We start from the raw sequence: 14,225 nt of genomic DNA on the forward strand, positions 1-14,225 counted from the left end.
CTTGGGTTCTCCCTTGTGACTATGGGAATGATGGGAAAGGATTGTAGTAAAGCCATTACTGTGGAGATTGGCCAAATCACTCTCCTCGAGAGTTATCTCCTTGACTACACCCTAATTCTGAGCTCAGGAAAGAATTCTTTAAACAGATAAAAAATAGTCAAGTCCAAAGGGGATTTGAGTGCTGTGAGATCCTTTAGATAACAACGCTATACTATACTCGACGATGGCTTGATACTGGTACGTTAACATTTAGGAACTTTGGGTGCTATGAGAGATTTTTGAGAAGAAAAGCTCTTTATTTTTATAGAGAAAGGAACTGTAGAGTCTAGTCCATTTTTTAAAAATGGCTACTGTTATGAACCCTATCCTCTAAAAGAAGTTGTCATTTTTCCAAACACGTCTTTCAATGGGAGATCAAGAGATGTAAATAAAATCAAAAGTTCAAAACACAAAATAATTTAAAGACTAAAGTCTGTAGAATCTGTACTAACCTTGGGTCCCTGGGAAGCGGGCGGCTATGGCTACGGACGACAGTGACAACTATCAATGATGGGAGGTGGATCGCGGACGATTGAAACGGCAGAAGCAACACTCGAAAAATCGACTAAATCGACAGTAACATCGCTTGACCGAATCGATCACACAATCGGATGGAGGATGGCGGATAACTTTGAGTCTGACAGTAACTCCAATTGCAGACAATACTCAAGGCAAGAGAGGGATTAGGTCAAGTGAGGCGGTCCTTGCATGGCGGTTGGTTGCTTTCCTTTTCAAATTTGCAGTTATAATAGGACTATTCTGATGAAAATAAATAAATAAACTTGGCAGGTCGCGTGACCCACCAGGACCCACAATGTGTCTGCCCCTATTGTCGGAGGAGTAATTTTGCGAATAGTGATTTTACTTGTAGTTAAAAATGAATTTGAGGAAGAGTGAATAAATTAAAGGAATAATAAAAATTAAAAAAACAGTTCCAGAGTACAAATAAATAAGTTATTATGGGTAATTTGGACACTAGCAAAATAATTTTAAAAAATGATTATTTTTATTTTCTGCAATCCAAAAAATAAATATATTACTATTTATTAATTATTACGATCAGTACGATGGATTTCGTTTAGGAGTTGTTTTTTAAAAATTAAGTTAATAATATTCTCATTTGAATAAAAATCTCTAGAAGGTTAACTCATTTTCTTTAAACATAAAGTGCTAACTTGTTATTAGAATAATATATTAAGGACCAATATGCAAAGTGGAAAAATGAAATTCTCAGAGAAGGATTCTGCTGTATCCTACTAGTTTATTAACACACATTCGAGAAGCCGCCGACGTTTCAATTCTCTCTTTGCAACTTGACAGCGAGTTATTCTCAGTCCTCATACCAAGGTATATGCTTCAGGCATTTTTATGAGGTTCCTTCCACTGTTAGGGTTTAGGGTTTTGTAAAATTTGCTATCTATTTTGTATATAGGTGGTGGTATGAAGACTATTAACTTCGCCTTTTTTTTTCTTGAATGTTTAATGGAGAATTAGGGTTTGGGCTCCATCTGCTGCATACCCTGCTGTATATCTGTCTATTGAAAATTAAATCTTGGTGGCATTTTAATTCTCCATTGTCAAAATTGGAGTAGATTTTAGACGCTTCAATCTTGGACTTAATTTTTTCTATAACCTTTTTTTTCCTTCGTGTGAAATTATTCGAACTTTTATTGCTACTGTTTAAAATTGCGAATTGGAAAAGCATTAGTGTATTTGAGTTTATTACGGGCTTGTATTGGCATGTCTTGTTCTTCTAATGGGTTTAGTGTTGCAACCTTGGAAGTTTTAATTCTTGTTTCTTCCACAAGGCGGTGTGTTTCTTCCATAAGGCACTTCAATCTTGAATGTTTACTGATTAGCACAAGGGGATGAAGAAGAAAAGTTTATTAGGGTATTGCAAATGCTCTGTCCTTCAGCAATTGACGCTCAATGAATTTCCCACTGTCGATAGTAATTCCTCATTTTATTAGCATCGGCATTATATAACTAAATTGTCAGAGATGGTTGCATATGGTCTGGGGAAATGTAATGAACTATAAATTTTCCATGTTCTAATTAGGTTGGAAAGGCTGGAATACAAGTAAAAGAATAATCAGGATCTCAAGTACTGATTCAAAAGTATCAACTTGTGTCTTGATTCTAGGATTGCATTTCTTTTTTAATAGTGACTGTCTCAGCTTTAAAATGGTATTGAAGTGAACATCCTGTTTTTAAACTGGAAGATTGTGTTGGGTAGAAATTAGGAGCTTATTGGAGGTTGTGGATATTAGCATTATAGAGCGGTACTATTTGAAAGCTAATAAAATTTTCGAAAAACTAACTTTTTATTTTTTTATTTTTTAAAGCTTCCAAAATCTATAATCGGTTGCTTCACCAAGTCATCTCATGATGATGTATAGCCTTTCTGCCCTTTCATATTGATCCATGGTGAATTGAAGCAAAACTTGAAAATTTTTAAATTATTTCACAAATTTTGTTTACTTATCTGTTTTCTGCTGGCAAAAGATAGTCTTTTATTGGTAGTATATTTATTTAACTCCATTCCCTTATCCAGCCCACAACCTCAAGCTAGCGTTCAAACATTTGGGGTACTGTTATTTTTTCAGAAAAAGATAAAAATCCATGATTTTTTTAGCGAAAGATAAAATATTGAAAATTGAAATATATGCTTTTGGATCCGTATGATCTCGTTGACCAGATTGTGCAAGAACATAAGATTTCTTGATGTGCTACTTCAACAATTCATTTAACACCAGTGTGGCAATTTTTAACACCTGCAGCAATCCTGTAGAAAATATGAATAAGAATAAGAACCCATTGATCTTCTTGGATGTATCCATTGATGGGGATCCTGTGGAAAGACTTGTCATTGAGGTGATACCCATATCTTAAAAGCCTCAGTATTTTGAGATGCTATCAGTGCAAGAATTATTCATTTATATACTTGTTTGATGCTTTTGTTTCTTTCTATCCTTTTTGTGGAAATGCAGCTGTTTGCTGATGTTGTCCCCAGAACAGCTGAGAATTTTAGGGCACTCTGCACAGGTACAAGAGTGAAAAACTTGATCATTTTTGCTACAATTTTATGACTTCTAGTGTGTACCTAATATGCTCATTTCCTTTCCATTCCTTTCTGTATTAGGTAATTAGTGCAAGTGTACCTATCCAATAAAATGATTTGTGACGCTTCTATGTCTCTGTTTTTTGACATGCACAAGTAGTTTATGGTGAAGGGATAAGTTAGATCCTTATCATCACTCAATGTATATGCTTAATGTAGTTATTAAATGTCTCATGAAAATTTCATAATGGGGTGGGAAGGAAGAAATGGGGGTGGGTTAGCTTTTATTTTTTGTTGTAAATAATTTGTTGTTTATTAATTTTTTCATGTATAAGGTTTCCATGTCAGAAGGCAATTAGATAATTTTGTTACAGGGACTAGGCATGAGAGTTAGAACTTACATTTGTATTTATATTTTTAAATTAATTGGAATGTAAAAGTTGTTATTATTTCTATAACATGAACATATTTTTATATCAATTTACATTTTCATAAGTTGTGTGCTCTATCATATCAAGAACATTGAAGTTTATGTAGACAACTACATTATTGAATCTAGATTGTATATGAGTTAGAAATCATACCTGGATAATTTTAATAAAAAAAGTCGGTCATAGAGGCTTTATAGTGAGTGGGGAAGTGTTGGCTGCTTGACGCGGGATGCAATAAACAAATAACGAGATTTGTAGAAGAAGGGACTATTATCTATTTTCAACAATAAAAATATATTTGTCTACTATTAATAGGACTTTACATGTATTAAAAGATTTAGAGGGTGTTTGGTAGGAATTTTTATGTGAAAATGCATTTTTGAATAGTAAATTGATGGGAAATGTGTGGTTGAAAAATAAGAAAAAGTTTTTGATTTACGTGTAATATTATTTTAATAAAGAATGTGTGGTTAAAAAGAAGAGAGAGAAAAATGTATTTTGATAAAAATGGGTGTCAAACAGGGCCTTAATACTATTGTGTTTTTCTAAATAAAAAAAAACTCTAGTTGTTAGTTAAATTAAAACAATAATGATGTATTTTTTTAATAAATTTTATCCATTTTCAATAAGTAATTGACAATAATATTAGTTATCTATTAAGGTAAATTTTTTAACAATCTATAGCCATTAATAATAAGCTTTAAAAGAGTTTAAAACCAGTAAAAATTTTCTTTATGTGTCCTAACATATACGATACATATTGAAAATAATTAAATAATATGTATTCGATATGTATCAGAAATTTAAAAAATATACAAAATATAAAATAATTAATAAAATACGTATCGCAGAGTATCCAAACTTGGGTACATATTGTATACGTGTACGTAATTAGTTTACAAGTATCCATATTGATTAGATCCAAGTAACCTAATTTAAGTAGGAAAACAACTAAAGAAATAATATAAAATAAAACCTTAATTAAGTTTCCTAAAATAAGTATTTAAATTGGAAAGTCTTCCATATAATCTCTCTACTAGGATTTCCCATCACTGCTCCCCTCTAATATGAACTTCAGTTTTTCTTTTGCTTTTGGACCATTTTAAAATAATGTACCCTCCTTTAAATGATAAAAAACTCCCTTTAGTTCTGATTTATTTACTCCATCTACTGTCAAAGCATTAGATTATCGTATATAATTTTTGACACAATGTGAAAGCTCTACTTGTCTATTAAAATATCGCCCTTCCAAATTTTACTTAGTACTTGTATGAAGTTAGAGCAAAATATTCATTTTGTAAAGGAGTGATTACATGAGATTGAAACTCACATAGGCCTGCTGAAGTTCACTACATATAAATTAATTTCCTAAGCATTCATAATTAGTGCTAATAAAAGGATTAATTAAGTTCCCCTATATAGATTTATGGTTGAAGTGTGGTATGAATTTTATTTGATTACAAGCTGTTATATCAATGTGTATGCTTTCTTTTGTGTACCCGTGGATGTAGACATCTTTTACCGTGGATGTATTGTTTTACACTTTTGCCTCTTGTTTATGTATTCTTTTTTTTTCTCCCCAAAAAACTCTTGTTTATATATTCTTAAAATAATGCTTAGAAACCATTCTTCCAGTCAGTGGTTTAAATGGTTTTGCACTTTCTTCTGCAGGTGAGAAGGGCGTTGGAGACACAACAGGGAAACCTCTACACTACAAGGGGTCCATTTTTCATCGCATAATTAAAGGATTTATGGCACAAGTATGTTGTTTATGCATTTATAGACCACTAATCATGAAAGAAAACATACTGGGTGGGGCTTCTTGTAATTCTCCAGTAACTGTTCATGTGTGCCTGTTGCTGCTTATTGTTTGTCTTATACGATTAATCAACTCCAATTGGTTTCTGGTAGCTTGCCTTTCAGTTCCCACATCTGTATGGTTCTCATTTTAATTGAGGATGCCACCATCTGTGCATATGTCCTATACCTTCTTGGCTGAACTCTTGAGGAAGTAGAAGCAGATTGGTTTCCAAAAGCTGAACTTTTGAAAAAAATTCTCAAGAAAACAACTGGATTTTGTGGGGGTTGTAAGGGATTGCATTATGCTGCAGTGACTGTAGTTGGAGATTGCTCTTTGAAGTCATTTTAATAGGTAAGTAGGGCACTTGGGGAAGGTCTTGATGGATTAAAGCTTAGATGGAATGAGAAGTGAAGGTGCTTTCTATACAGAGAAGTGATAATTCATCGCTAATATGATGAGAAGAAGTCTTGCTATTTGTGGTCAATCAGCAAGGTTTGAATAGGTTTCTCCTATCGTAATATGGGACAATATCATATAGATGGGGCTACCTCCTGTTAGTTGTAGGAGAAAGGGCAGTAATTCTAGGATTTCAATCAACGGTTGAAGAGAGGCAGAGAAAGTGTGTTTACTTACACGTGAGAGCACGAGTGGAAGGGATTCAAGCCTGCTTTGTGGTGGTTATGTTTGTTGAAAAAGGGATGATGAGATGTAGACATTGAGCGGTGGTTCATTTTGGGGAAACCAGGGAGTGGAGAAGGAGAAGGAGAAGGAGAAGGTTCACATTGTTTTAAGATGTACACACATGGTTTCTCTTCAGCATACTTGGTCACAGAGAGTGAGTTCAGCAACTGTAGCCTTCAAAAAATTCATCTTGGCACGTTGTAGACTAGAAATCATGGACATCCTCTGGACTGGATTGTCCATGTTCATCGCATGTTGAAGATGGTCAAGCACTGGCCTCTGAAATATTACTATTATTTTTTTATTTTTGGAAGCTTGAATGTGTGTTGCTAGTCGCACAATTAATTCGACTCAATGTTAGGCGCTATTAGAAAGCAAACAAAAAGGGATGGGTTTTGTCTGTGGTAATTGTGGGTTACATTTTGGATACCACGATTAACTAAGGACATGTTGCCACACAATCAAGAACGCTAGTTATTTTTAATAAAAACTGGGTTGGAATATGATATGAAAAATTTGCACAATAGGAGAATATAAAGAGGAAAAATATTTAGTGAAGGGGAAAAAAGGAATTGTAAGGAGAATGATAAAGAAATGTTTACAATACCACTGAAATCTCTATTGCCACATGCTTGCATGCTAATGTGGTCAATTAAATTTCATTAACTATTCTTTTAGCCTTTTTAAGTTACCAGTTTTTAATGATTTTATATATATATATATATCAATAACAATGTTCTTTCTTGCCTCTTTATCAAGGTACAAACAGGTTTTTAGACTTGTACATTATATCATATAATGTTTATAATCGAGATTGTCCTAACATACTGTGTCTTACTTTTTGGAAAATTACGAATTTGCTCTTCTGTTTTCTTTCACGTTCTTTTTCCTCATGCCTGTTGTTCCTGTGTCTATGTCCTGCATGTGCTTCCATGTTTTTGAGATGTTTCTTATTTAAATCTGGGGCTTGTACCCATTTCTTGTAGTCTTTATGTCCTAATTATATCTTTGTTGAAATAGCTTGTTCTGCATTGTAGTTCATTGATCTCAATTGTTTGAGGAATCAACTTTCAATATTTCCTTGGCATAAGACTACTAAATTTGTTGGCTTCTTTCTCTCTTTTTTTCTCGTACTAGAATGTGTGGGATGGTGCTCATTGATATGTCTATTAAGTTTTTCTCAATACTTCAACCAGCCTATAAGGGCATGATAACAAGCACACGCACTGAAATTTTTTTTAAAAAAAAAGTCTATTTTGGAAAACTGTTTTCTCATGTAATTCCTTTTTCATGCAGGGTGGTGACTTTTCAAAAGGAAATGGTATGCTTTTCTCTATTCTGGATCTTGTACTTTCAATTGATGCAGATGCTCGATATGACTTCAGGCGTCATGCCCAGACTTGTAAGGCAAAACCTTTTAGTGGTTTGCAGGCACTGGTGGAGAAAGCATCTATGGAGGAAAATTTGCTGGTAGGTTTTTTGGTGTGTGTTTGTGCTTATTTTTCCTGTAGTTGTGGCTCACTTTTGAGACCGCTTCAAAATTTTCCTTTCGATTTCACAGATGAGAACTTTAAGCTGGATCATAGTGGGCCTGGTTTTCTCTCTATGGCAAATGGTGGTCCAAACACAAATGGTTCCCAGTTCTTCATAACTTTTAAGCGCCAACCACACCTTGATGGGTATTTGATTTTGTTCTTATTTAGCTGTCTCATAATGTCCTCAAATCCCCAACATTTATTCTTTGTTGGGGGTCTTGGACTAGTGTTTGTAGCTGAATTTCTGATATTTTCGTGTGGCAGAAAACATGTTGTTTTTGGAAAGGTTGTGAAGGGAATGGACATTGTTAAGAAATTTGAACAGGTGGGAACAGCTGATGGTAAACCATCAGGGTTGGTGAAAATTGTGGACTGTGGTGAGACCCCTGAGAGTAAAATACATGATTCGGTTGGAGCAAGGAAAGGTATTATGGTAGCTCTGAGGTGGCAAGTGTTGTCTTTTGACTGCTGTGACATCTTTCCTTTCCTTTTGATATTTCTGCTCATGATGCCTTCAGGAAAAAAGAAAAAACCAACAAGAGCTCTTTCATCCGATACTAGTTCTGACAGTGAAGCAAAAGGGAAACGCCAAGCATCTCATAAGGATAGGAGGAGAAAGAGAAGAAAGAGATACTCTTCATCTGATTCATACAGCTCTGATACAGATTCTGATTCTGCTTCATCTGAGTCAGATTCTGATTCATATTCTGAATCAGACTCTCATTCTTCAAGTTCTTCCAGTGATGGAAGAGGGAGGAAGAAAAGGAAGTTGACCAAGAGAGGTAGACATCAACATGGGAAGAAAAAGGTTGGAAGAAAGGAGAGGAGGAAAGTCAAACTTGATAAAAAATCAAGGCGGAAGTCTAAAAGGTCTTTATCCTATTTATCTTTTTCCATTTCCAACGAAGTATTCCAGTGGTCACAGTTTAAGAGTCTTTTTATTGTAGTCATACTGATGGAGGCATGCATCTGACAAATGTCTTCCACGTCTTGGATTATGACTTTATGTTTTCACCCACTAGATGTAAGACAAAAGGCATGCAATCTATTGTAAACAATCTTTCAATAAATAACAGATGAGAAATGGTTTTGCAAGTCTAGAATATTTTCAACTTAATGGTTTGGGTGATCTGTGGACATCCTTGATGAGGGAAACAAAACTGTGTCATAGAAGAAGTGTTGTTAAACAATCTGTTTATCAAAACTAAGTTCTCAACTTGTCCCTATTTCTCAATTTTTTTCTCAGAAACTCGAAAAGTTCCAGTGATACTGGGAGCAGGAGTTGGACCACCACTACCAGCAGCTCTGACAATGAAAATGCCACTAGGGGCAAATTTGCACGTAAAAGTAACATTTTGGACCAAGAAATGAGGAAGCCAGCACAAAGTCTAGGTATCTTATCTTTCTAAACTCTATTGAATGATCTCTATAGTCATCATTTTTACTTTCTCGACTTGAATAAATTTCAAGAAATGACCAAATATTTAATTTTTACCCTTACTCACCATCTCATAACTGGAAATTTACAGGATCAGAGAAAAAATCACCCACCCCTCTGTTAGGACAAGCCTTCGCAGAGAAGAAAAATGATGATGAACTGAAGCTGACAGTTGGCAGCTCATCTCATGAAGAGGGTGAATTTTCTCCAAAGAATGATGATACACTGAATAATGGTCATGAAAAAGAGTTCAAGGCTAATGAAGCTGCCAAGCATGTTGATCAATCTGACCATTTTAACAGATCCAGGTCTTCACTATTTAATACTTTTTGCTCTTACATCTGCACCAGCAGTTGGTTTATATATCATTTTTATTTCCGTCCAATTATTGCTTCTTTATTTCATGCTTAATAATGTCATATCACCCATATTTTTGCTGCTCTGAAATATCTTGTTACATTTTTAAGTAACAGGAGGCTGAAACCTAGAGGAAGGCCAACTTCCAGTCATCAGAGCACCCCGAGCAGAAGCCCAGAGAGAACAGTTCCCAGACTTGAAAATAACAGTAAAAATCCTAGATCGTCTGGTAAGCGAAGCAGTAAAAGTCCTTCAAGGAGTCCTGTGCATAAAGCTCCACCACCATCCACTTCTAGTCGTGGTCAGGATTTGTCTAGAAGCTGTTCTCCAAATGGAACTCCAAAGCGTGTTAGGAAAGGGCGAGGCTTTACTGAACGATATGCCTTTGTTAGACGCTATCGCACACCATCTCCAGAACGTTCAATGGATAGATCTTATCCATATGGAGGAAGAAACATTCGAAGGAATGACAGGTACTTTCTCGATGACTGATCCAAAGGGTGGTTTGTTATGTGTCAATAGCTAAATATGTGCCTTCACTTAGCAGCTCTTGCTTAGAACATTGTACAACACGTCTGCCAAATTTTGAGAATTGGATAAAATTTATATGATGTCAGACACACTTCTATCTGCCACTTTTAAAAAGGAAATCAGATATGAAAAACAGCAGTGTAAAATTGCGACTTGTGTTCTCTGTTTTGGCTGCTGCCATCCTGGAACCTTTCATCTCGCAACCATGAGCTTCTGGTGTTGCCCATTCCTAATAATTTATCATTTGAAATTAATGACTAAATTTTTAGAACTTCAAGTTGAGCTTTCTTGTTCCTTTCAGCCCTAATATTTTAGAAAATAATACTTTTATTTGAAACCGTTTTTAGTATTTTTGCTAATGACATTTGTCTCTCTTTGTCACGAGTCGGTATTGATCAAGTTTGGACTGTTTGAATCTTCCTCCCTGTAAAATTCACTTCTTTGTTTTGTTTCTTTAGAAAGCATTGTCACCTGACTCTGGTAAATTACGTGAACCTGCCTAACTTCCCCTTTTTGTTCTATTCCTCTATGTTCCAATCACAAGAAAGATAGAGGTCTGGGCTTAAAAATCTCGACCCCCTCCTGACTTTGTTGATCGATGTTGATCTATCAATCAGTTGTCTAAAGGGTGGGGCTTTGTTGGAATTAGGATTGCTCAGCATGGGCTAAAATCATTGTTTACAAACCAACTGTGATCTACATCTGAATGGAAATGATGTCTAATTGAGGGGATGATGTATAGAATGGTTTGCTAATTGTGACTTTTTAGGTATTCGAGCTACAGAAGTAAGTTTGAACGTTCGCCACAAAGACGATACAGAAGCTCACCAAGAAGAGACAGGAGCCCACCCAGGTCTCTCTATCTCTCTCTCGGTACACACACATGACATATCCGAATGCCTGTGTGTATGTGTTTCTCTCTCCTGTACATGCTGCTCTGTTTGCGAATTAAATTCTGAAGGGTAGAATGCACGTTTGTTTCCCTGCATGCATGTATTTTGACCTTCAGTGCGCAGCTTGTACAGATCTCATCAATTTGGTTGTGTATGATTATGAGTGAGCTTAAAATGCTTTCTTATAAGTAATTAAGTTTTGTAAATAAATAGCTTATTTAAGTGTGAGGTACTTATTCTGACAATAAGTTGAGAGTTCTATTTTTTACTTTAAAGAAAGAATTAAGTTATTCAAAAATACTTTGAAAACTAAAAAGTAACTTTAAAAGTATCTTCTTCCTTTTTTTAAGCAGATGATCGAACATTTTTGCTGGCACAGCATCTCTTTCCTAATTAGACTTTAAATTCATGCAATGGTATAAGAGTTATTGTTTTGTGCTTTAGATATGAACGCAAAAGAAGTGCTAGTAGGAGTTGTTCCCGAAGCCCAGGTCCTTACCGTGCCCGGAGAACACGTCGTAGCAGGAGCCCTGTGCGAAGTCCCAGCCCGACAGATAGGCGCCCTGCAATTAGTGATAGACTAAAATCGCGTCTTGGGCCAAAAGTGAATGACCAAATCCCTCAAAATAGAGGTAGATCTCTTTCACGGTCTAGGAGCTGTGATTCGTCCATATCTGGAAGTCCTGATAAGCGTCTACGAAAAAAGGCATCTGCTTCGCCGGGCAGTTCCAGATCCAGATCCAGCTCCCCTGGTGGTCGAAGGGGTTTAGTCTCCTATGAAGAATTGAGTCCTGAGAATGGAACGAATTAGTGAAGTCATCTTGAAAAAAACCTTGGTTTCTTTTTGAATTTCTCGTATTCTATTTTTTGTGTTTATTAGCGAACTAAATGTTCTTCTCGTATACTTTAATTGCTTTTAATGGCTTCCCGATGGAAGTGTAGCCATTTGAAACTACTGATTTTTGTGTGCTTTGACAGTCTGCCTGTTACTGGATTGAATTCCTATTCCTTCCTGGTTATTGTCAACTAATCACTAATGGGCAGAGTATTTAGAAAAAATCCTCGTGTACAGAGGCTGGGTTCACACCTGGGTTCTGTGAACCTGGCCAGATAACTCACAAAAGTGTGGGCCCCTACTGAATAAAAAATGGTCAAAAATCAACCCACTCATCCTTTATGTGAACTTCTACCTGTACACCAAGCAGGTTTCTAGTATTTATGTCTATGCAAATGACCTTGTACAAAAAGCTGTCTGAGTTTTGTACTTATCGTCTAAGTCGAACCCGTATTGATTATATAAGGTATTTTCTGTTTTGAACACACTGCTTTTGTTTAGGTTAATAAGCATAGTTCTTGGATTTTCCTTTCATTTTGAAGGAACGTGGTTATCCTGGATGAAAGGATTTATATTACATGCTATTTGAAAGAGCCAGTTTCCTCTAAAAGTTATTTTTACTAAACAAATTATTTAAGCATGTTCAAAATTATTGGACTCTTATTATAACAATCATGCTACAAATTCAGATTCAAATTTAGATGGGATACGTGTTGACGAATGATTGGACAATTTGAAAAATTAAAACTAGAACATTCAATCATTTTATGATATATCATTCTGTCTCTTTATTTCCTTATTTTTAATTGTGGACAAGTGACTTTATTTTTATTATCATCGAGCCAAAATTATGATAGCACCATAGGGGTTTGCATTGGACAATGTGCTTTTCTCACTGAAATATAAGAGTCGGCGTGGTAGCAAAAGGAATGTAAACCTAGGCAAGTTTATGGGACCAACAAAGTTATTTTATTCAATAATTAAAACCATACAATTACAATTACTGAGTAAAAAGGTTAAAGCCCCCCTGTCCTGAATCCGGGCAGGGTTGAAGACAGTGGCGCCCCTTCAATAGGGGCACCGACCAGCCCCTGTCCATAAGCCGGGACAGGGAGCAGGGCTCGAGTAAAAAACTGTTTTCCTGCTGCAAAACTGACAGCAATGACGTCACATTGACTGATCATAGAAAATCAAGAATTTAAAATTATTATTTACTGACAAATATTTAATTAATTAACTTGATTACCGCTTTTGTTGTCACTATTACTGCATTGGTTGTTGAAAACAATTGAAGATAAACTTGTTTTGAGAACTTTAATATTGCAACTTTTCTTTAAAAAATATATACTTATAATCACTCTTAACGGCTTTGCGAGCCTTTTATTTTAATGCTATTTATTTTTAACACAGACTGTAAACTTTAGCTTGAAGTCTCTGACATGGTAACATTACTTGAAACAATACTTTACTCTAGACTAGATTTTCTTGATAATCGAGTTTGCTCTCGATCTTTCGTAGCATCGAGTTCTTACTAAAGAAAATAAAGGTGTAATGTTGAGAGATTCATAGTACTTGACATGATCCAAAATGTACACCGCCTATTTTTACACCACTAGATGAATTTTTTGTTACTAGCAATTATCGTGATTTTAATGAACATTTTATAAAGTGAACTAATATAAATAACTAGTTAACTAAAAGGAAATTAAGAAAGTTCATTTAAAAAAGACACCACTTAAGAACCATATTCACACATTCTTTTCTCCCTCTTTCACAGCCACACACAAGTCTAGATTTGATATCCTCACGATACCTTTCAAAACCTCGAAGCTTTTATCTCCTAGGTGCGTTAGATTACATCTTATATTTACTTATTTGTTAAGAAGTGATATGTTGAGATGTCGAAAATTTATTGAAGGACAATATATCAAACAAGTCAAAGAAGGGAGACGGGACAAAAATATCGTTTAATTATTTATTTATTTTATTATCTTTTTAAATATGATTTCAATTAAATAAAAAAGTATAAATAAATAAATAAAATTATAAGATTCGAGACGAAAAAAATTGTCATGACTACGCACGTGTCAATTTCAGGCGCACACACTCTCGCTCACACACAAAAGAGGAACTATCAACCATGTGGAAGGCACGTGAAAAAATTAGAAGCCCATTGCTTAGTTTGGAATTCCCAAGTATAGTGGATAGCAAAATTTCCACGTTCATTGTAGTGGAAATTTCATCCCTACCTTCTGTTCACAAAATATTTCTTTTCGATTTTAAAACTCACCGCAAGTGTACGGTTCATTAACAAGTAGTAAAATGGATTATGAGTCCAAGTATCGTTCCCACGAGGATTGAATTAGCTCTAATTAGACTAATGTGACTTTAACCGAATCTAATTGAATGAAAATTTGGTTTAAATGTGAAAAGTCCTAATTTTGGAAGAAATCCCCAATTTGAAACCCTAATTGCAAAGAAAACCCTAATTTCGAAATTGGAAACCCTAATTTCGAAATTTCACTAATCGAAGAAATGTAAATATGCAATTTTATCACAAATATATTGAAATGAATCGAAATGAAATCATTAAGAACTTGAATCCCCAATTGACTATTAAAAA

The 14,225-nt window shown here is 35.0% G+C and overlaps 1 protein-coding gene across 3 annotated transcripts; it reads left to right on the plus strand.

Annotated features, from left to right (window-relative positions):
* The first annotated feature begins 1,264 nt into the window (after positions 1–1,264).
* On the plus strand, positions 1,265–11,779 carry LOC111401400 (peptidyl-prolyl cis-trans isomerase CYP63-like). Of its 3 annotated transcripts, none has more exons than XM_023029121.1 (15): positions 1,293–1,386; positions 1,848–1,930; positions 2,820–2,913; positions 3,030–3,084; positions 5,203–5,291; positions 7,310–7,334; positions 7,445–7,483; positions 7,575–7,692; positions 7,813–7,973; positions 8,067–8,418; positions 8,795–8,940; positions 9,078–9,294; positions 9,454–9,816; positions 10,644–10,727; positions 11,212–11,779. In XM_023029121.1, the coding sequence occupies exons 2-15, from the start codon at positions 1,908–1,910 to the stop codon at positions 11,576–11,578; spliced, it is 2,133 nt and encodes a 710-aa protein (XP_022884889.1). In that variant the 5' UTR covers positions 1,293–1,386; positions 1,848–1,907; the 3' UTR covers positions 11,579–11,779. The 3 variants fall into 3 exon arrangements, with proteins under 3 accessions (XP_022884901.1, XP_022884889.1, XP_022884897.1); XM_023029129.1 differs by having other exon boundaries at positions 9,460–9,816; XM_023029133.1 differs by lacking the exon at positions 1,848–1,930 and having other exon boundaries at positions 1,265–1,386.
* The last annotated feature ends 2,446 nt before the right edge of the window (positions 11,780–14,225 follow it).

The sequence above is a fragment of the Olea europaea genome, chromosome 1 (genome assembly GCF_002742605.1).
Source record: "Olea europaea var. sylvestris chromosome 1, O_europaea_v1, whole genome shotgun sequence".
Classification (NCBI taxonomy): Eukaryota; Viridiplantae; Streptophyta; class Magnoliopsida; order Lamiales; family Oleaceae; genus Olea; species Olea europaea.